Below are 21,311 nucleotides of genomic sequence, written 5' to 3'. Positions count from 1 at the left end.
GCGAAAGCATTGTTTTTAGATACCGGACTTGGAAGTCTATGATATCGGTAAAAAGCCGCCGTCGGCTTTCGGCGTTAAGTATGGTCAGCGTATATCAGTCTTGCAAGCCAAGAACTTTCGAGGTTACCACTACATCTGCAGAACCAGGAGATTCACAGGGAATAAAATTCTGGTAAGCACTTTACAAGCCTGGGAATTCTAACTCACAAAGCATCGGATATCGGCGATAGTACTCAATATGGACTTTTCTCTTATTCAAACATTAACGCCGATGAGCCGAAACGCTACCAGACTGCGTGCGGAGAACGCATCAACATCATCCAATAGCACAGAAAATAACCTGACCAGAGTTCCCTAGCGCGAAAATACATGCATTACCCCACAAAATCCAAGTCGAGCTCCTTGGAAGACAATTATTTGGGCAAGCTGGGTGCACTATTGCAACATTTCCGAGGCATCTTTCACCACCACGGTCTTTCCAATTGGAACCTACATATTTCGGTATTTAATAGCACCAAAGATGCACGAATTTCCCCTCGCCCTTCCTGCTACCAGACCTTTGAGTCCTGTTCTTCCAAGGCTTTCGCTCCTCAAGTATAATGTCTTCAAGCAATGAAAAAGTGTTCTCGGAGTCTCAAGTGGAGCCGGTCGAATCGCAGAAACCCATACTGGAAAGTCTCGATGATGACCCAGTATACACCCGCTTGGAGCAACGCAAGATAATCCGGAGAATCGATTTTCGACTCATCTTGATGCTTGGATTTCTTCACTGTGTGTGCCTGATAGATCGTGGTAATTTGGGTACAGCAGCAATAGCAGGCATGGAAAAGGAGCTTAAGCTCGTTGGCACACAATATGTCGGTTCTTTACTGACTACAAGTTCTGTTCATTAACATCGGATTCTGACAACCGCAACAGAGTACCATTGCAGTTGCATTTTTCCCGCCCTATATTGCGCTCCAGGTACTTGGTCCCGTTCTTGTACGCAAGATAGGACCTATCAATTATCTTTCTGGGGTCTGTTTGATTTGGGGCTGTGTCATGGTATGGTTTTCTACAGGAAGAATTTAAATATTCTAGCTAATTTCGAATGCAGCTTTCCGCCGGTTTTGTAAAGAAATGGACTGAGATGGTTGGAATTCGTATCATAATTGGGGCTCTTGAGGCTGGTTTTTTCCCTGCCTCTGTCTACCTTATCTCAACTTGGTATACTCGATATGACATCCAAAAGCGGTATGCAATATTTTATTTGCTTGGTTGTGTTGCCTCCGCATTCACCGGAATTCTCTCTTATGGTATCACTTTCATGGTATGATTCACCTCATCCACTATTTGATTTTTACTAAGACCATATAGCACGGACTGGGGGGGCCTAACAGCCTGGCGCTGGATCTTCATCATTCAAGGTCTGATCACATGCGCTGTTGCAACGATAGGCTGGTTCGTTCTGGTCGGATTCCCAGACCAAATGAAGACAGCCAAGCGAAAGTTTCTCTCCGGCGATGAGTATGACTTTATCATGCGTCGCATTACCAAGGATCGAGCCGACGTCGACGTCGAGCCTTTTGACATTAAGAAATACCTTCGGGCGGGCCTCGATATTAACATCTGGGGTATCGGATTCATTTATTATTCTACAACTACAACAGCCTATGCTCTGTCTTACTTCCTCCCTATTATTTATAAACAGGGAATGGGATTCTCAACAAAGGTTTCTCTGTGCCTATTTGCCCCGCCATATGCTGCCGCCGGGATTTGGATGTTTGCAACATCCTGGCTGGGAGATCGGTACCATATTCGCGGGCCTATCCTAGTTTTCAATGCTACGCTCACGATAATTGGCCTTCCTCTTATGGTACGATCTTCAATCCATCTCGAATTGCCTTTCACATGACTAACTTTGATCAGGGCTTCACGAAAGCGAATGCATCCCGTTTAGTAGGGGCATTTCTGGTTACAATGGGCGCTAATTCGAATATTCCTTGCGCAATGGCTTATCAGGTAAGCAAAAAATCAATAAATCTCTCTCCTGCTTCTAGCTTAACATAGAAACCAGGCGAATAATATCCGTGGTCAATGGAAGCGTGCTGTCTCGAGCGCTATATTTGTCGGACTCGGTGCTTCAGGAGGAATGACCGGGTCTCTTGTCTACCGATCCCAAGACGCACCAACATATCACCCGGGTATTCTAACTTGTATTGGTCTCTCTAGTCTGGGTATTGTGCTAGTGGCTCTTCTGTCCATCAGATTTCGTTATCTGAACAGGAAGGCAGATCGGGGTGAAATTGTCATTGCGGGACTTCCGGGCTTCAGATACACATATTGATAGGATAGTCATAATTTCTCGGCCCGCTGAAATAGAGCGCTCAATTATAATATCTGAGATTCTATTGAGAACTTGACTACTGCCAGTGGTATTTACTACTATTACTACTAGTAGCAGTAAAGTATAAGAATGGAACCACGGCTGGATTTATCCTGCTCATTCCCAAGGTCAATTGCATTCGTAGTATACCTAGGTATACAAGTGTTACCTCGAGGGACATTGTAGCCACCTAATAACAATGAATGAGAAAATATTTTCTCTAGTCAAAGAAAGAACCGTGACAGCCCCTCTAAACCTTTCTGGTGGTCCCATGCACAGCCTTCCACCTATCGGCAATCGGTGTTTACCGGAATGGGTATCGGTTTCGCGGTGACACAGTGCCAAGTGGGTCAACAGGCTAGGCAGATTGGAGTATGAGATGCGGCGCGAGTTTCTGTGCAATAATGACCAAACTCTAGAATATAAAGTGGAGTTCCGCCTTTAAATCAAAATTGAAGTCGCGCCATTAACCAAAGATACCCTTTCAAATTTCACAACTTGGAAAATGACGAATCCGCACGTTGAGCCATCCTTCGCCGACAGAGCCGACTTTGAAAACGCTCAGCGTGGCTTCATCAGTGCCCTCGACCCCTGCATCATCACTGCTGAAGACGGACGTGTCGTATGGAACAACGAAGAATACAATTTTCTCAGATCCGAGTGTCCGGCGACGGCCAACCCGAAACTATGGCGTCAAGGCCAGTTAGCTTCCATGCAGGGACTATTCAAAGTCACGGAAGGAGTCTACCAAGTCCGTGGACTTGATCTCTCAAATATGACTATTGTCGAGGGAACTGAAGGCGTCATTGTCATCGACCCTTTGACAGCGGTAGAATGCGCTGCCACTGCCCTATCCTTGTACCGGCAGCATCGCGGCGACCGGAATGTCACGGGTGTGATCTATTCGCATTCGCATATAGATCATTTCGGCGGCGCACAAGGAATTCTCCCTCTCGCCAAAAGTCATGATATCCCGATCATCGCGCCAGAGGGGTTTATGGAAGAAGCTCTGAGCGAGAATTTCTATGCCGGTAATGCTATGCGGCGTCGTGCTGTCTTCATGTACGGGACTGCTTTGCCCAAGGGCCCGGAGGGTCAAATTGGTTGTGGATTAGGCATGGGAGTGCCGACTGGAGTCAACTCGCTCGTTCCACCAAACGTCACTATCTATAAAACAGGCGAGGAAACTGTTGTGGACGGCGTACGGATTGTGTTCCAAATGGTCCCTGGCTCTGAGGCACCCTCCGAGATGAACTTTTTCTTCCCAGATCACCGGGCATTGTATATCGCCGAGTGTGCCACGCACAGCCTGCATAATATCATCACGCTTCGCGGTGCACAAGTGCGAGATTCCAAGGCTTGGTCGCAATATCTGGACGAATCGCTCTCGCTTTATGGACATTCATCGGATGTTCTTTGCGCGGGGCACGCGTGGCCGACCTGGGGCGAAAAAGAAATCTCGGACCTTTTATCAGATCAACGCGATATGTACGCATTTCTCCATGATCAAACTGTGCGCATGATGAATAAGGGATTATCGGGGATCGAGATCGCCGAGGTACTCACTCTGCCGCCGTCGTTGCAAAAGAAATGGTACTGTCAAGGATTCTACGGATCCGTCAGTCACAATGTCAAGGGTATCTATCAAAGATACATTGGCTGGTTTGATGGAAACCCTGCTCATCTTTGGGAGCACCCTCCGAAGGAGAATGCAGCAAGATACATTGAATGCATGGGAGGAATCGACGAGGTTGTTCGGAAGGCAGAGGAATTTGCAGAGCGAGGCGACTTGCGATTCGCCGCGACCTTGCTAGGCCATGCTGTATCGCACGATGCGACTCACACCAGCTCCAAAAGAGCCTTGTCTGGCGTATTCACAAAACTTGGATATGGAACGGAGAATGGAACTTGGCGTAATTTTTATTTGACCGGGGCTCGAGAGTTGGTTGCTGAGAAGGCGCCCCAGCCACGACAGAATATGGGCAATCAAATGCGACCAACGCAGACTGTCGATCAATGGCTAACTCTGCTTTCGATCCAATTGGATGGTTTCAAAGCTGGGGACTCGGTAATTGCTGTTGACATTCATGTGATTGATGAGGACACATGGTATAGAGTCAACATTAGCAACGGGGCTTTGACCCATAGAGTAGCTTCGGGTACTGGGGAATTCGGAGGAAAACCGGGTCTTACTCTGGAACTCAAGAAGATTGAGCTTCTAGGGGTGCTCAACGGGGAAGAAAAGCAGCAAGCGGTGCGAGAGGGGGATTGGTCATTGGTTCCCCAGCTTTTGTCATTGGTGGAACACGCCATCCCAACAGGTACGAAGAAAGTACAACTATAAGACTCCATACAATGCAGAACTAAGCCTATGGTCTAAAACGCAATGGCATTTGTTAATTGGTTTCTTAAGATATTTATGTTTTCATTTCCATGCCTTAGCTGTCTTTTCTTTGGATAATAGAAAAGTGCCATGATCCTTTAGTAGATCATGTCCCAAGATGTCATTAGATTCAAAAATTCAGCTCTATGCTTTTGAATAAGAAACCACGATTCAATGCCCCTCAAGAGGATTCAGCAAGGACCCAGTGGAAAAAGGCGGCGTGCCACCAAGGATGACTTCTCGACTCTTATCCCAACACCTGTATATCTCTATGTCTGGCTAGTAGGGAATTGACTGATTTTTCAGACCATAGCCCTCTAATTTATCAGCGCCATGCAGACAACCAGAAGGCATCGTGCAGATCCTCATCTCAGAAAAGTGAGAAGAAGGGTCCGCATAATGCAGCAATGGGCTGACGGGTCTCAGATACCCTTTGCAAAGACTTGTGTCCAGGTCGACAATGGCCTTGCAACGCTCGATATTTCTAAATCGAACGGCATAGGCATGAAGCATTTCGTCGGTAATATCTGGGAGGAAGCCTCGGATGTAGACATTGGTAATTCCTTCGCGGTTCTCCGTGGTAAGGCGGCGAAACTTACTGACCCGCACCAACATGGTCGAGAGGACCCAAATCATCGCTACCTAGCTGCGGCTTCTTGCGGCTGTCGAGTTTGAAGCGTGCATTGTGATAGAGAGGTGAATGGGATCCGCTGGTTCAATATGGCGCATGACTGAACAAGGCACTTCAAGTCGGTTGCACCTAGGAACACCCACCTCTAGGTCCGGGCAATTTCTTCCCATGGAACCAGTCTGTGGAAAATGGCGTTGGCATTGAGTGAGCCGGGAGTTTCGAGGTTTCTGAGCAAGACTGGCTTGGTAGTTCAGATAGAAGAAGCCTCGTATGCAGTTCTCGCAGGACGGAATTGCCGGCAGGTCCTTTGAGTCGCAAAATGATATATTCCGTTCACTGGGTGTTTATAAAGACGTGGTCAGGGTTGTAATGAATATCCATGATAACATCGCCTTGAAGGCTTACTGCCAAGCAGGACATGCCAGATCGGGCCCAAGGATAATAACGGGTGTGGAGGAGTGTTTGGCGAGCGATGAATGAATGGATTGGCGAAGTATAGAGTGAATGCCAGAAGTAGAAGCAGAGATGTAAACGGAGAGAGAGAGATGGCCAGGCCGAGGCCCAGGCTACTGCCCCATTCGCCCCACTCTGATCGACCAATTATACCCACTTGCCCATTTTGGGTTAGTGGTAAGTTACTCGTAACCAAGACATCGAATTTCAATACAGTACGATGGCTGATGTGAATAACGGGTAACAAATTCACACCTTGGGGAGTAACTCCCTCGCAGCTCTCCATTCATCTCCACCTGGGTAGACAATGGTTGGCATCGGTGGTCGCAGTAAAGGCTGTAAGACCTGTCGCAGGCGAAGAGTAAAATGTGGTGCGAGAACATATTCACTCAACCTCACAACTGTTCCAACTTGATGTTAGTCATGGCTAACCCACTCCAGATGAAGCTAAGCCTTCCTGTGAACGCTGCATCAAAGGTGGCTTCCAGTGTGACGGCTATGTTCAATATGGGGAGTTTAAAGATCTCACATCACAACTAGCCAAGAAGAGTGCACCAAAACACAATGCATCCAGTCCAACACCCAGCAACACAGACACCGCTGTCTCACCAGGGTCCATCATCGAACTCCCACTGATCCCATTGATCCCAAATCCAGCATGGGATGAGCAGACAATCTTCATCTCACACTTGGTGGACCGATTGTTCACATGGCATGAGAACCCATCGTCACCCGAGTCTGCGGGCTGGGTCTCTGGGCTTCTCCAATCTACAGAGAATGACGGCCCCTTGGCCTTTGCATCGACCCGCGCGTTGGCCACAAGCTATTTCGCAAAGACACATCGCCAATCGGATCTGATGCGAAAAGGGGCTGGATTTTACTCTCGCGCCTTAAGTGCACTGCGAGCACAGCTGCAGGATGCCACCTTGGTCTTGAAAGATGATGTACTAGTCGCGATCATCTGTATGGCTATCTATGAACTTGTTACATTTCACCAGCCAACCGGCTGGCTCCATCATTACAGAGGGCTTGCTCACTTGGTATTTCTCTTTTGCTGCTCTTATATTGCTTTGCGACTGACTCTGATGTAGGTCGTCATCAGAGGACCCCAGCGCCACCAATCTGGGGTGGGGTTTTCCCTGCTTCCGACGTTGAGATCATGCATAGTAAGAGGTCCCGTCCCATAATTTTCTTGATTTCTCTAACCAAAATCCTCAACATCTAAAGTTGATCGGCTACCTTGTCGAAAGGAAACACTGCTTTCTAGAAACTACCGAGTGGAAGACTGTTCCTTGGGAAGAAGTCGGACTCGGAGCCAAACTTCCTATAGATAAATTACATGACATTTTGTGCGATATTCCTGGCTACCTCGAAGATATTGATCTTCTTGGCAAATGGACACGCGATTCTTCTGACAAAGAGAATTTCCTCACAAAACTTCGGGAAAGACTCTTAGCCTCTCTCAACGCATTGTACTCCTGGCGCTGGGAATGGGAGAAAGACTTCCCTGCTTCAACCTATTCGGTTTCGCCAAATGGCCTTGACCCAGAAACATCGCTACCTCTTCCGCCCAGTCCATTTGAGTCTGTTCTCTGGTTTGTTAACCCGTACCGGGCGAACGAGCTGATGACATACAATTCCATACGAGTGATCTTGACGCGATCACTTCAACTGATCGGTATAAATACTGATAATCCAAGTTCTGCCTATGTCAGTGACCCTCTTCTTCCCATGCAGGGAACGAGACATGATGTTGCAGTCGAAACGTGTCGAATGGTGGACTATCATCTTCACTGTTTCCGACGCAGCTCAGGGGCATTCTTGATCATCTTTCCGATAAATATTGCATATTTACACCTTGATGGCAATCGCGATGGCAGGGCAAAGTCATGGCTTGAAATTGTCATGGCCTTCGTTGCAGATATTCATGGATTCGAGATTGGGCGGCGCGAGAACATGCCACGCAAGTTGGACAAGGTATTGAACGATTCAAGAACGAAAGAATATCAGAGCCGAACGCTCTCCATTGCTGAACATGTGCTAATTATTAAACTATCAAATACAGTCCGCTTCTATATCAGCTCCTACATATCACGATTCATGATTCTTTTCCATCGACTCATCCGAATCCCAGTCATCATCGTCACTAGAAGAACACTCTGAGTCGGGCATGATCACAATCCAGAGTATTTTGTTCACTTTCTTCCCATCTTTTTGCAGTCGCTTCTGGCTCTTCTCATCCACTTTGCGACTCTTCCTATCACCACGATATAGGTCTCTCTCTGCTTCACGCAAGTCCTTCTCCAGTTCTTTCCACTCCTCCCGAAGCTCCTTATGCGCCTTCTCGTATTTTCGCGAAGTTGGATCAAGACTCTGGATGCGGACACGAACCTCTTCCATCTCCTCCATAATATCTCCGACCTTTTCATTGGCCCTATCCTGTTTCCGTTCAGCCTTGGAAGCTTTTCTCTCGTGCCTGCCAGACTTTCTCTCCGACTTGGCTTGTCTCTTGTTCAACTTCTCCAACTGTTTGGACTCGGCCCGCTGTGCCGAATACGCCCCGGCCTTCTTGATCCAGTTATCTGGTGCGAGGCGAGCCTCCACATCATGAAACGATAATTTCGTGACCCGATCACCGAGAACCTCCATCCTCCTCGAAATTGGATTCTGGTCAGCCTCAACCTGGCCATTTTCCAAAATAGCCCGACTCTGCTGCCCCGCGAAAACGGCGCCGTTATTCGCCATGCCGATATGTTCTAGCATCTTATCTGTCTTACAAAGCTGGGCATGAAGACCCTTTGGCTTGAAAATAGTCTCATTCGACCTCTTCATGAATTGCTTTGTGCGGACAAATGAAACTCCCGCAGCGCTGAGTCCGGCCGCAAGATTAATCGCGCCACCGGCTATTTGTGTGCTGGCGAGAGGCACAAATCCGACAATACTTCCGATGGCTCCTGCGGCCTGTAGTGCTGGATTGGCAAGGAACGATTCATTGAGTTCGTCGATAAAAGTGAGGAGCTCGATTGCGGAGAGGCCATATTGTTGTTCTAGCTCTGGGGCGCGGGCCCGAACAAATGGACTCATATGGGAGCCTCCGAAGACTTTTGTCACTTCTAACAAGCCACAGTTTGTTAGAAAAGGTTCACATTCATGGGGCTAGGAAATAGACTTACGGGGGATAACGCATGCCTTGGGTCGTGGCGATGTTTGCAGTTGGACCGCAAATTGTGTTTCTGATAAGTATTCCTGTCTGTTTGAGGGACCAGGCCCGATATTCGAGCTATGGTGTTGCATCTCATACTGTGGGAGGCCGTATGGTCTTGGCGGGTCCCATTGTTGATAATGTTGATTTGATGGTTGGAAATGTGTGTGTTCATTGCGCTGGATACTCCGGCTTTGATAATCGGCCGCCACGATGCCGTACTGGCGTTGGACTGGGCTTTGCACAGTAGCCTCGTAAGGTGGAGGAGGAGAGAAACAGGTCTCTGGTTGCATCATCGCAATATGATGCTTCTCGGTGTTTTCGCCGAGTGCTATTGCAAGTAGGAGGATTGGTGTATTCGAACTGAATAAACTGACGGTTCAATCACAATTCTTCACCAAACATACCGACAAATGTCCCGATTCTTAAATAACCCCGAAGTTCTGTGAACCCTCGAGATTCTCACCAATTACCCTTTTGAGTGCATTCTGCGAGCGATCATCATGGAAAGTTACTGCACATCCCCACATTTGCCGAGCCTCCAACTGGTCGAGGCAAGCCCCCACTTCTCGCAAAATGCGCCTAACAAGGTTAAGCGTGTCAACACCCTGAAGATTGACTGTAGAATTCGCTGTGATTGCAGTCGAAGATTGGGTTTTATATGAGCCCTACTATGGAGTAAAAGCAATTCTACTTTCTTTTGTATACTTTTGCACCGCCCGATTCGGCTTTCGCTACCTAGGTACTAGAGTATTGTCGCATGGCGAACAATTTGCCCTCTTGTACAAGACTCTTCAAGTTGCGTATCTGGGTATATAAACCTTGGAATCATGGATAGAAACACCGCCAAACACGTGGAATTGAAAACGCGTCATACTAACTTGGTTGTTGCCAGTGGGCCGTTAATCTGTGTCGGGAATTCAGACTGAGATCAGGGTTTATCACGCGGGAGATGACTCTGAGGATAGTACTACTAGTAGTAGAGCTGATTTGATCGTGGAATCATGTTTTCTAGCAGTAACTTCTCTTAAGGACTTCACACTGGCACCAGTGCACCAGCCGACCGCTCAATCCAAGCAAGTAGAATGAAGCTCTAGATAGCACAGCAATGCACAGGCCCTACTGCCTAGGTAGGTTAATCCGCCACAGTGTTGAGGCGAAGATATGAAGCATATAGAGCTAATGGTAATAGACCTCGGATGGAATTGATTGATTGATACCCCACCCACCTTTTCTTTGAACTAGCCCTGGAGTGATCATGCAGCACCTGACTGATGATAACCACTTCTGTCAACCTATTCTTTCAAGACAAGTCAGTAATAGAACCAAAACAAGTCCGAATCCGTCAAAGCAGAAATTCAAAGTGCAACACAGCATGGGAAGTCGTCTCTTTCTCCTCAGGTCTTTTCAGTTTCAAATGATCATCATTCAACCCCAACCCAAAAACCACCACAAATCCCCGCGGTGCAGAAACAATCCACCAAAGAAATAACCTCATCTCCCCAACCCACTCCAATCTCACAAAAACCCGCGGCACCCCAGCCAGAACCATCCCTATCCCCTCTCATCTTCTCTCAAGACTCCGCCCTACCAGATATGGTACATAGGTATCATACCACCTCCCTCACACGTCCACATCCATGCCCACCTCCACACCCGATCCCTAGTATCTATCCCACCCAGCACTCCCACCCCAAACCCTCCCTCCTCCACGCAAGCATATTCCAACAATCCCACGAGCCCACCAGCCTGTCAGCCGTTGCCATTGGTTCCTGTACAGTCCTCATGGAGAAAAGCGGAAAAAGGAACCCCAGATAAAACGGCTTCCACGAATAACCTCGCCCCGCAAGCGGGGAAAAGGAAATCGCAGTCACTGTACACGGCATTACACCCAGGGCCCCGCGATGACTATCAGCCACCGTGCCCGAAGAGAGCCACATCGTAGACTCGGACCCTCGTTTGCCTTTTAGAAACCGTGCTTTGCTTGCGGGAGAGAGGAAAAGATTTGAGATAGGCGTGCTGGGTAGGTAGGTGTACCAACGACCGGGCGCAGAATAGAGGATAGTGTAGAGTGATTGGGAAGCGTGCGTAAGCTCTGGCGGACTTCGTCTTGGATAGATAAGACTCTAGCTCCCAATGTCCCGTTATACCGCAGGTCCGAGGATCATTGGTATAAGGTAGTCACTCGAGAGTAACAGGAAGCTTGATGTTGATAAACGGGGTTGGATTTGGCGGAGACGCGTGGTTTCGGGTTCTTGGTTGATTGGAGGGGAAGTTGAATCGGTGACTCTTCGGTGGAGATCTCGTGTACCTTCGGTTTTGCATGATTTGGGGGTTGTTGGGTTGTGGTGTTGCGCGGTCTGACCTTTTACCAGGTTTCACATCATAGGAGAGAGCGCGCCGAATTGGGATATGTGGTGTGGTGCTAGGGGTAGAGAAGGAGGGGACTCACGGGAATTGGAGTGAGATTGAACTGGTGTTGGCGAGTGGAAGACAACTGTGTTAGGAGGAGGGGAGTAGAGGGGAGGAAGAGAGGAGAGAAGCAGCTCAGCTTAGCTTGAATAGTTAAATCCACGTGCCTTGAAGGTCAGGCCGAACGCGGGGCCGCAACTCACCTGCTTGGATCGTCCCCCCATTGAATCATTCTACTCCTCCATACTCTTCTTTCTTTCTGGTCGTTGTCTGCCCTCCTTTTTCTATTTTACTACTCATACACTCGATCCCGCGCGACTCAACTTCACCGGCCATTGGCTTGGCCGCCCCGAATTCTTAGGCGAAAAGTACCCAAACACTGCGGCCAGATAATCACCGCCACGCCCATGGATTTCCTCAAGTCCGCCGTCGCCTCCGCGATCGCCAAGGGTTCCTCGCTACCATTTTCACTAGGTGATCGAGTCGACATTGGCGATTCGATCTGGACGCTTCACAACGGTACGAAACGGGTAGGATGGCTTCCAACTCTACAACATGCGCTTCGGCTGCGGGCGAATGCGTGACACGGCTTGTACTGATAAAATGGCTGGATAGGATGATGGCTCGGCGTGCAGCGTGTTCACGTTCGATATCAACGCGAATAAGTCGCGATTGCCACTGGCCAAAAACGCTGTTCGAAAGTCCAGGACATTGAGGCATCCTGGTGTTATCAAGGTGTTGGATACGATCGAGGTGTGTTTGGCCCTTTTGCTCTATGCTGGCAATCTACACGACATTTTGTGAGCGCGGGGCTAATTCATTCCATACTACAGACCGAATCGAATCTTTATATCGTTACCGAACGAGTTGCTCCTCTCGAGTGGCAAGTCAAGCGCCGGAGCTTGAGTGAGGAGACCGCGAAATGGGGATTATACGGTATCTCGGTGAGTGGGTTTCAACCCTCCTTTCTGCGCAGCTGCTGACCCGATTGCGATTTAGTCTACTCTTAAATTCATCAATGAAGACGCGTCGTCCGTCCATGGTGCCGTGCGCGCAGCCTCGGTCTATACAAGTGAAAGTGGTGAATGGAAACTGGGTGGATTTGATATATTGAGCTCTATGAAAGAAGATGACGCTATCATCTATGTCAGTGTCTCTATGGAGGACCGCCAAAATAAAGAGGATACTAACCTTGATCCAGACATACGGCAGTCTCGTCCCAGATTCACATCGGTATACACCACCGGAAATTGTCAAGGGCGGATGGGACACTATCAAAAAGCACCCTTTGTCAGCGGTTGATGCTTATGGTCTGGGCACATTGATCTTTGAGGTCTTCAATGGGCATTTTTCAGGTGGAGACCAAGCTGGCAAGACGACCAATATCCCTGTGTCTATGCAGCAGAGCTATAAGCGGCTCTGCACAGCCAATCCGAAACTCCGACTAAGTCCCGCTCACTTTGTTGAGCAGGGTAAGAAGCATGGCGGTTTCTTCCAGTCATCTTTGATTCGGTTGACAGAGGATATGGATAATCTGGGATTGAAGAGTGACGAAGAACGAGAGGAATTCATAAAGTCTGTATCCCCTCCGACAATGCGCTCTTTTCATCACTGACCCAATCAACTAGTGAGCTCAACACACTCACGGACGACTTCCCAGAAGACTTTTTCAAGATGAAGGTTCTCCCCGAGCTGCTCAAGTCAGTGGAGTTTGGCGGCGGTGGCCCTAAAGTGCTTGCTTCTACCATCAAGATAGGATCTAAGCTATCAGCGGATGAATTCAATGCCAAATTAACACCTGTCATCGTGCGCTTATTCGGAAACCCGGATCGAGCTCTACGCGTGTGTTTATTGGATAACCTTCCTTTAATGATTGATAATCTTCCTCAGAAAGTTGTCAATGACAAGATCTTTCCTCCGATGGTGCGCATATCAATACTCCTAGGACTTTTGACCTAGACTGATACTTCTCTAGACCTCTGGTTTCACCGACGCCGCCCCCGTGGTCCGCGAGCAGACCGTAAAGGCAGTTCTGACGGTCATCAACAAACTTAGTGACAGGGTCGTGAATGGCGAGCTTCTTCGATTCCTTGCCCGCACCGCTAATGATGAACAACCTGGTATTCGAACAAACACTACGATCTGTCTTGGCCGAATTGCCAAAAATCTTTCCCAAGGCGTGAGTTTGAGTTCATGATTCGGAATCCTGATCTCAACTAATATTTTCTTCAGACTCGCTCAAAGGTCCTCATTGCCGCATTCACAAGAGCCATTCGCGATCCATTCCAGCATGCCAGAGTTGCCGGTCTTCTCGCACTGGCCGCCACAATTGACGTTTTTACCGAGGAGGACTGCGCTGCAAAGATTCTTCCCGCCATTTGCCCAGCTCTTCTGGACAAGGAGAAGTGAGTCTACCAGCAACCAATGCAACCCCTTCTTCCACTTACCCTTTACTAGGTTGATCCGCGACCAAGCCAACAAAACCCTCGACCTTTACATCCAACGCGTTCGCAAGTTTGCCACCACCATGGTCGATTCTGTGCTACCTGCAGAACCCAGCAAGCCCGAGGCCTCTAATGCCAGGATCGGCACTTCGACCGACAAATCCTGGGCCGGCTGGGCGATATCATCGTTCACCAACAAGATCGCAGCCGCGGACGGCGAGATCGAGCCTACAGCCGCCACCAGTAAGCCAGCAGAAACCGAGGCAACCCGCTCCGCATCTGTTCCTCGGCCTGCTAAATCATCACCGTCCACGCAATTGGAACTTCCAAAGCAAACACCCCTGCGCCCTGCCGCACAACCACTGGGCCGATCGCTCTCAGATCGACCGGTCCCCGTTGTGCAGCAGCAGGAAATCGAGGATGAAGGCGACGATGTCTTCGATGCATGGGGCGCAATGGATGACGAAGATGAAGAAACCGATCCTTTCACTGCGGCTGTTGCATCGCCGAAAATCTCTTCGCCAGATCCAGCTTCAAGCCCAGCCCCCGCTGTCTCTTTTGATGATGGAGGAGAGCCTGATTTTGCTGGGTGGTTGGCTGCAAAGAATCAGTCAAAGGCGAAAAAGCCCCTTCCAAAGGGCTTGAACAAATCCTCCTCTACCAATTCGGCTCCTACAAGAAGTCCTGTTACTGCTGCCAAGCCGCGAGCAGCGGCGCCGGCGAAGAAGATTGATACGAAGCCAAAGGAAAATGTCGATGAAGATGATGGGTGGGGTGATGCTTGGGATTGAGGCTGAGGGTTGTGGTATTGTATATATGGAATTCCCTGAACAATTGCTAATTACCTGGGAGGATACAGGCTATAGTCGAAATAATAGAGATATTGTGGTCGTTATAGACAGTTTACTGTGAAAGTATTCCAGTTGCTACCAGTTGCTACCAGTTGCTACCTCGGTACCAGGATATTGCCGGGGTAGTAGCCTCCTGTGTTAGGGCAGGGACACACCTTACTACAAGTGACATTGCGTACATGGTAGACCCTGTCTCTTTGTAGGCGGATCCTAAGATAATTTCTATAATTCCATCGCTATCCATTCCTTCTATTCATCCATGGTTTACCCTTTTACCCCAGGGTAGAGTCCAATAACCTTAAAAGTACCTTAGGAACTCCGCGGAGGTGGACTATCTTATCGCCCCCGGCGGATTTCCACAGTTGAATGGCACCATCAACCCAACCCAACTTCAACTTTATTCCACTCTGCAACTCCTTACGACTGCGCATATACCGGTCTTGGCCAGTTCCCTTTGACCCTCCAGTCCGGTGAGACATGCATCTCCGATCATTCCAATCCCCCGCGCCAAGCTGTTCGGTGCTGACCTACTAGCCCGGAATTCTGCTGCCTTCGACCAACATCCCCATTTGATCCTCCAGATCCTCTATCGAATCGCACAGCATGGGCGACGTGCCTTGACAGGCTGCCGAATATCTGCAATCCCCCCTAGGCCTCAATCTTCGCACCCTGCTCCTTTCTCCGACGATCTCCCTCCAGCCCTGTCACAATGGAACAGGAGGAGGCCCCACCACCGCCTTATGCCGCCGTTGATCCATTAGTTGCCCCGACCAGCAATAGAAATAGCAACCAGGCTAATGCCAATGGCCCATCGCGTGCGAATGTTTCAGGTCCTTCACCGGAGGCAGGTGGCTCCTCCTCGGCAGCCTCCTCCGTTGTCCCAGCCCACTTCGTCTCCGCCGCAGGCTACTTTGAGCAGCGGCCTGCCACAGGGTTGGACGAGAGCCAAGGCCTGCTGGACCATCATATGACGATATATCCTCGCAGTCAAACAAAAGACTTCCCTCGAAGACCTCGTTGCTGGGCGACGCGGATGAACGAAGTCTTGCAGCAGGACTGGGACACATTTTTGCGATATCTGTTCCCGCCTCAATTGGGCCTGGCGGCTACGTCCCAAGATCTCCCGAGACAACTACGGGCGGAGATCCAGCGAGACCGAAAAGATCGACCTCAAGAGACGGATGAGCAACGACGGGCTCGCATTGCTGTCGTGGTGGACGAATGGAATCAGTGTTTCTTTGAGGTACGCGGCACCCGAATCGTCTTCGTATATGTTGGGGAACCCGACGCTGCGCCATCATCTGCCCTCTGTCCCCGCTGCTATCCAGCAGCGACAAAGGCGACTCAGGGAACTGGTGCTGGGGCTGGTGCTGGTGCGGCTACAGATAGCAGAGCGCAGAATACTTCCGAGTCTGCAAGTGGCCAGACTACCCCGTCGCCCACAAATTGGTCTGCTCCGCCGGTCCCCATGATGCCGCACCCACCAATGCCTTTTGGACCGCCGTATGGGGCTCCCCAATTTCCTGGTCATGGTGCACCCTCAAATCATCAACTGCCGCAGTACTATCCATATCCACCACCTGGAGCCGCTCCATGGGGACAGTGGAACGGTTGGGGTTATCAACAACAACCACAATATGGGAATACTGGTACTAGTAGCGGCAAAGGTGGGTGGCTCTCGGATCTCACTTCTAAAGCACAGAAGTATGGCGAGCGTTTGGAACATTACGGCAACCAATTCAGTCAACATGCCATGAACTATGGCCGACAAGTGGAGGAGCAAGCTCTCGCACACGGCCGCTGGATCGAAGAGCAGGCAAGGTTTGGGCGGAAGCAACCCGCATATCAAGGCTACCCACCTTCTGGCTACGCTCCATATCCAGCTTGGAATCCCCCATACACCGGCACAATATCAAACCCGGCTACTCCTACAAGCATCCCTACTAGCAGCCCTACGCCGCCCAGTCAACCAACGTCGCAGCCCACAACCCAACCTGCGCCCCTCTCCAAAGATGACGATAAACCTCCCATTGAACAAACACGCCGCATATCCATAGTATCCACCTCATCCGAGTCCTCCCTAAGTTCAATTGATTCGCTCTCCACGACCTCGGACCTAAGCGCCTCGGACCTCACCACAGTCCGCACACAACTCCAATCTCTCGATGACAGGCACGACCGCATCTTATACGACGCAGCCGTCGATCTCCGACAACAACTAACCACTCTCCAAGAATCCCGCCGCGAAGCCCGCGCCTCCGGCCGCCGGAACTGGCGCCCAGGTACCCGCCCCCAGCAAACCCAGCCAACAGACAGCAACGACTGGGGCCGGTGGGAATCTCCTGAGCAACAGCAACGCGCATCCATAGACCGTCGCGCCATGAAGGAGGAGATGCGCGCCACGCGAAAGGCATTCCGAGACGTTGTCAAGCGGGCGAGGGAAGAACAGCGTGCCCGCCGGCGCGTGAAGCGCAACCGCCGCCGTCATGGGCCTGCGCAAGCCGATGAAAAGGCGAAGGCCAGTGCCAAAGACCAACTGGCTGCTCTGGATGGCAAATTGAAAAACGTGTCGCTAGACGATTCCCCCGCTCCGCCTCTTGCACAGCCTCAACCGCAGCGATTCCCTGTGCGCTCCGAGACGAGCTCGGAATTCAACAGGAGTAACCTTCATACTCCTTCTTCTGCCTCACAGGCTAGCGTACATGAAACGCCGGCCGAAGTCCCAGATAAGAAGAAGGGTGGAACCCCGTCTCGTATAAAGGATATTCTCAAACCGCGATCCAAGAAGCGGGACGAGGATAAGAAAAAGGACGGAGCCTGATACATTGATGTATATTTCTTCTGGATTCTTTTTGCCCATTCGCTTTTTTCTGTTTGCTTTACTCATTGGCGTATATATATATCTTTCAAGGCGCGATTTGGAACGGCCAAAGGAGGTAGCATCAACGAAGTAACGATAGTCACTGCATATACATTGCTTGATATACACCTAGATTCATCAACTGTAACCACCCCCGACCCAAGCTAGTAGGCCCGGGGTCTTTCTTTCTTTTTTCTTTCCTCTCCGGTATAGACCGGTAGTACGACTCTACTAGCCCGTACTGCCTAGAAGCCCGCGAGAGCTTTAACCAAGCTCAAGCATACCCAGACCAGACCGAGCAAACAGCCTTATGACTGAACATCACTCCTCTCAACCAAATCACCAACACCAAGCGCCCTCCCAATCTTAACATTAACCATCTTCTCCCCATTCTGCTCCGCCTTCCCCAAATCACCAACAGCCTCGCCCTCATCAACGTCCTCATCCTCATCCTCGCCCTCGCCTTCCTTCTTATTCTTCTTCGCCTCCGCCCGGTCCCGCTTCTCAACGGCCTTCCAGTCCATCCACATACTGTCCAGCTTCAGGTGCATCGCGTACGCATCCTCGCCGTCCGCGTAGTACTTGCTCTCCACCTTCTCCACCTCAAAGCCCAGTGTGTCGCGGTATAGGCGCAGCGCAGCGATGTTGGACATACGCACGTGTAGAGAAACGTAGTGAGCGCGGTGCGACTCGGCCATTGCGCGTTCTATGTATGTTAGCTTTTGCTTTCCCTCGCGGCCATTTCGCATTCGCATTCGCATTCGCATTGGTAGGTTGGATTGGATTGGATTGGATTGGATTGGATTGGATTGCCGCAAGCTCAGTTCCAGCCCGCCAGACCGGACGAAACCAAAGCCGACAATTTGATCTCACTTCAGGAAAGAAAAGTACAACCAGCCAACCACCACCACCACAAGAAACAAAAGCGCAGCAAAAGAGAGGAAAAAGAACAAGGGAAACTCACGACTCATCCGCATCAACCTCTCAGCGATACCCAGCCGTCTATGCGTGCGCATAACGCTCAATGAAGTAATATGACCATGCGGTTTGCCGTCCGCAGGCTCCTCCTCCATCTTCGCAAGCACATAGCCCACAACCTTGGGGTATTGACCCGAGACATCGCCCGCGATCCCAGGCCCGCTGCCGCCCGACTTGTAGCCGGATTTGGGCCGGACGACGGCGACAAAGCTCAGTTGCGGCCAGGTGAGGGCGTGGTAGAGGTAGTATTTTAGGAAGTAGTTCTCGGGCAGGTTGGTTATGTTGCAGGTTTGGATTGAGGGGAGGAGATCGATGTAGGAGGGGTAGCTGGAGAGGGGGACGATGTCGACCATTTTGGCGGGTGGCGGGGGTGTGGGAGGTGAGTGTGGGGGTTGCGCGTGCTCTCTCTCGCTGTCGAGCGGTTCTTTTGGGAGAATTGGTGGTAAGGGTGGTGTGGTTGTTTCGTGGTTTGGTGGTTGGGTTCGTTTTCATGGCTGCCGTTGGGTGGGGCACGTGATGTGGTGGATATGGGAGGGCATCTATGGGACTCAGCTGCACCAAGGTGATGATGATAGGTAGTTACTTTGTACGTGGATTGAGAAGTTTGGGTTTAATTGTGTTTGTTGGATGGGAATCGAATTAATGCTTGTTATATTGCGCTTTGCTGTCCATCTATATTACGATATGTACACCCAAATGTGTCGAGATAAAAGGGAAAAAAGCTACATCGTGAATCGTCATTTTAGAACGTCGCGAGGAGGAACTGGACGCCCGCTGCTACGAGGACCATCGTCGAGACACTGGCGACCGCCATGTGTGCAGCAGCCGAGGTGCTGCCGCAGCAGTCGCCATTCCATGTGACGTTGTTCGCTTTCGCAGCAACCTCGAAGACAGAGCCATTGGGCTTGCCCCAATTATAGTAGTCGACCAGCAGGAAGTTGGGAGGGCGGTCCCATTTTTCTAGAGGGTTGTGAGTAAATATGCACTTGTTGATTGCGGGGAGATCTTGTTGACGTATGTGACTGTTCACTTACCAGTACATCTCTCGGACATGTTACCAAGACTGCCGTACAAGGTCTCGTTGGCGCTATTAGTGTCGACCATATAAGCCGTGTTGGGGATGAGCAGGCTGATAGAGCCGAAGTTCAGTTCGAGGTTGAGGTTGTGGTTGATCATATACATGCGGTTGGTGGCATCCTTGTGGTTCAAGCCAGGTGGACGCTGCACAGTGCAGGGGAAATCGCGGTCAGTGGGCGAGAAAGGTGTCTCCCATAGCTGGGAGAATTCGTCCATGATATAGGGCACGGCGGTCTCATTCGCGCCGTAGTCCATGAAGAAAACAGCGCGCTTGTTGGAGAGAATCATCTCAGAGAGAGTGGGCCAATCGTCCAAGGCCATGGGGGCCTTCGGGGGCGAGTAGATGATGTTTTTCAGACCGGACTTTTCGATGGAGTCGACAAATGCGGTTGGTGCGAGGTTGTCGGAGTTACCCATTAGGAAGGTGACAACGTTATAGGGGTTCTTGAGCATCCATTGGTAGACCTGGGCGAGATAGGATTCCAGAGTGCCGGCGTCGAGCATGTCGCAGCTCGAGTGACAGAGGTGGATCTCCCCGCTCTTGTTGTGGGCTTGGAATTGGACTGTTCCTCGTTAGAAGGAAGGTCAACTGAGTGGCGGGAAGGAAAAGGGAAGAGACTTACGCATGCGAACACCATCGTTCAGCTGGTCAGTCACCTTGAGGGCCTGGTTGGAGGCGGCATTGCCGGGAACCACGAACGGGCTGTTGTGGGCGGCAACATTGGTGATGTTGGAGTAGTTGCGCATGCAGAACTCGCTGTACCCATTGCAAGGGGTGGTATTGGTCTCGGTTGGGGTCGAACTGGTGGAAGCGTGTGTCCGAGTCGCGTTCATGCTGTTGTTACCCAGGGTGGTTGTTCCACCACCGCCAACCAACACGGTGACGGAGTCGGTGGTGGAAGTATGGAGAAGGGTCTGATTGCCTGTCGCGGTGGCACTGGCATTGAGCGAGGAGGATACCACGGTCTTGTGGTCGCCATTATCGAGGGTAATAACGGAGGTGTAGGTCAGATAGGAACCAGTGGGAACTTGAGCTGAGGCATTGGTGATGGTGGAAGCGTCGGACCAGTTGTAAGAGGTGGAAGATCCAGTGATGGTGGAGGAGAAATCGGTGGTGGTATCGGTAGCATCGATGGTCTCGGTGGTTGTACCATCTTTGGCTAAAGCCAGACCAGCTAGGCCAAAGGCCAGCAGAGAGGTATACCTCATGGTTTGGTGAGGATGGTGTGGTGATGGAGAAGGAGGAACTCGGGAGAGGAAGAATTGGGTACGGAGCACAGGAGTAGGTCACTATGGAGTCGAGAGTGCCGAGTTCTCCATTGATCGACCTCTTCCCACCGTCATCATGCACCCTCACACCTTTTCAATTAATCTCCTCACTGGTCGCTAGCCACTGCCGTAATTCTAGGCTACACTAAATCTCGATGCTCCATTTGTGTTCCCCACCAGGAACCACTCAGCCCCGTTGGATGCTGACGTTGTTGCCACTTGGTGTCCGTTCGATAGGCCAATAATAGCATGAGACGCCCTGAGCAACCCACCCATCTCACATCTCAACTGGTCTGGCCATCGTGAGTTTCAATCCTCAATTGCTTGTAACTTTGTACTTTTTGTCTCTTTCCTTGTCTTCTCCTCCCCCTCGTCCTACTCGGATT

General features: G+C 50.4%; 9 protein-coding genes across 9 annotated transcripts; 5 read left to right on the top strand and 4 right to left on the bottom strand.

Moving 5' to 3' along the window:
- Positions 1 to 599: 599 nt before the first annotated feature.
- N7533_011093 (MFS general substrate transporter) lies at positions 600 to 2,326 on the top strand (the record flags this gene model as incomplete). Its single annotated transcript, XM_057107743.1, has 6 exons — positions 600 to 857; positions 919 to 1,044; positions 1,097 to 1,233; positions 1,357 to 1,855; positions 1,909 to 2,001; positions 2,057 to 2,326. The coding sequence occupies 6 exons, from the start codon at positions 600 to 602 to the stop codon at positions 2,324 to 2,326; spliced, it is 1,383 nt and encodes a 460-aa protein (XP_056955121.1).
- Positions 2,327 to 2,870: 544 nt separating this feature from the next.
- Positions 2,871 to 4,709, top strand: N7533_011092 (alkyl/aryl-sulfatase; the record flags this gene model as incomplete). Its single annotated transcript, XM_057107742.1, has 1 exon — positions 2,871 to 4,709. The coding sequence occupies one exon, from the start codon at positions 2,871 to 2,873 to the stop codon at positions 4,707 to 4,709; it is 1,839 nt and encodes a 612-aa protein (XP_056955120.1).
- Positions 4,710 to 5,027: 318 nt separating this feature from the next.
- On the bottom strand, positions 5,028 to 5,363 carry N7533_011091 (Nucleotide-binding alpha-beta plait; the record flags this gene model as incomplete). The annotated part of the gene is made up of 1 exon (XM_057107741.1): positions 5,028 to 5,363. The coding sequence occupies one exon, from the start codon at positions 5,361 to 5,363 to the stop codon at positions 5,028 to 5,030; it is 336 nt and encodes a 111-aa protein (XP_056955119.1).
- Positions 5,364 to 6,139: 776 nt separating this feature from the next.
- N7533_011090 (Zn(II)2Cys6 transcription factor domain-containing protein) lies at positions 6,140 to 7,995 on the top strand (the record flags this gene model as incomplete). The annotated part of the gene is made up of 4 exons (XM_057107740.1): positions 6,140 to 6,203; positions 6,274 to 6,872; positions 6,924 to 6,998; positions 7,060 to 7,995. The coding sequence occupies 4 exons, from the start codon at positions 6,140 to 6,142 to the stop codon at positions 7,993 to 7,995; spliced, it is 1,674 nt and encodes a 557-aa protein (XP_056955118.1).
- Positions 7,924 to 9,327, bottom strand: N7533_011089 (uncharacterized protein; the record flags this gene model as incomplete). The annotated part of the gene is made up of 2 exons (XM_057107739.1): positions 7,924 to 8,945; positions 9,006 to 9,327. 2 exons carry the CDS (start codon positions 9,325 to 9,327, stop codon positions 7,924 to 7,926), a joined length of 1,344 nt encoding a protein of 447 aa, XP_056955117.1.
- Positions 9,328 to 11,853: 2,526 nt separating this feature from the next.
- Positions 11,854 to 14,681, top strand: N7533_011088 (COPI-interacting protein CEX1; the record flags this gene model as incomplete). Its single annotated transcript, XM_057107738.1, has 9 exons — positions 11,854 to 11,976; positions 12,062 to 12,199; positions 12,280 to 12,390; positions 12,446 to 12,592; positions 12,648 to 13,021; positions 13,075 to 13,369; positions 13,422 to 13,625; positions 13,679 to 13,851; positions 13,904 to 14,681. 9 exons carry the CDS (start codon positions 11,854 to 11,856, stop codon positions 14,679 to 14,681), a joined length of 2,343 nt encoding a protein of 780 aa, XP_056955116.1.
- Positions 14,682 to 15,450: 769 nt separating this feature from the next.
- Positions 15,451 to 17,562, top strand: N7533_011087 (uncharacterized protein; the record flags this gene model as incomplete). The annotated part of the gene is made up of 1 exon (XM_057107737.1): positions 15,451 to 17,562. One exon carries the CDS (start codon positions 15,451 to 15,453, stop codon positions 17,560 to 17,562), a length of 2,112 nt encoding a protein of 703 aa, XP_056955115.1.
- A 347-nt stretch (positions 17,563 to 17,909) lies between these two features.
- Positions 17,910 to 18,932, bottom strand: N7533_011086 (peptide alpha-N-acetyltransferase complex A subunit ARD1; the record flags this gene model as incomplete). The annotated part of the gene is made up of 2 exons (XM_057107736.1): positions 17,910 to 18,307; positions 18,566 to 18,932. 2 exons carry the CDS (start codon positions 18,930 to 18,932, stop codon positions 17,910 to 17,912), a joined length of 765 nt encoding a protein of 254 aa, XP_056955114.1.
- Positions 18,933 to 19,321: 389 nt separating this feature from the next.
- N7533_011085 (uncharacterized protein) lies at positions 19,322 to 20,865 on the bottom strand (the record flags this gene model as incomplete). Its single annotated transcript, XM_057107735.1, has 3 exons — positions 19,322 to 19,539; positions 19,614 to 20,219; positions 20,280 to 20,865. The coding sequence occupies 3 exons, from the start codon at positions 20,863 to 20,865 to the stop codon at positions 19,322 to 19,324; spliced, it is 1,410 nt and encodes a 469-aa protein (XP_056955113.1).
- Positions 20,866 to 21,311: the final 446 nt, after the last annotated feature.

The sequence above is a fragment of the Penicillium manginii genome (assembly GCF_028828005.1).
Source record: "Penicillium manginii strain IBT 31320 chromosome Unknown utg000008l:1.0-3226943.0:1.0-3228205.0, whole genome shotgun sequence".
Lineage (NCBI taxonomy): Eukaryota > Fungi > Ascomycota > Eurotiomycetes > Eurotiales > Aspergillaceae > Penicillium > Penicillium manginii.
This window is presented reverse-complemented; position numbering and strand designations above follow the sequence as displayed.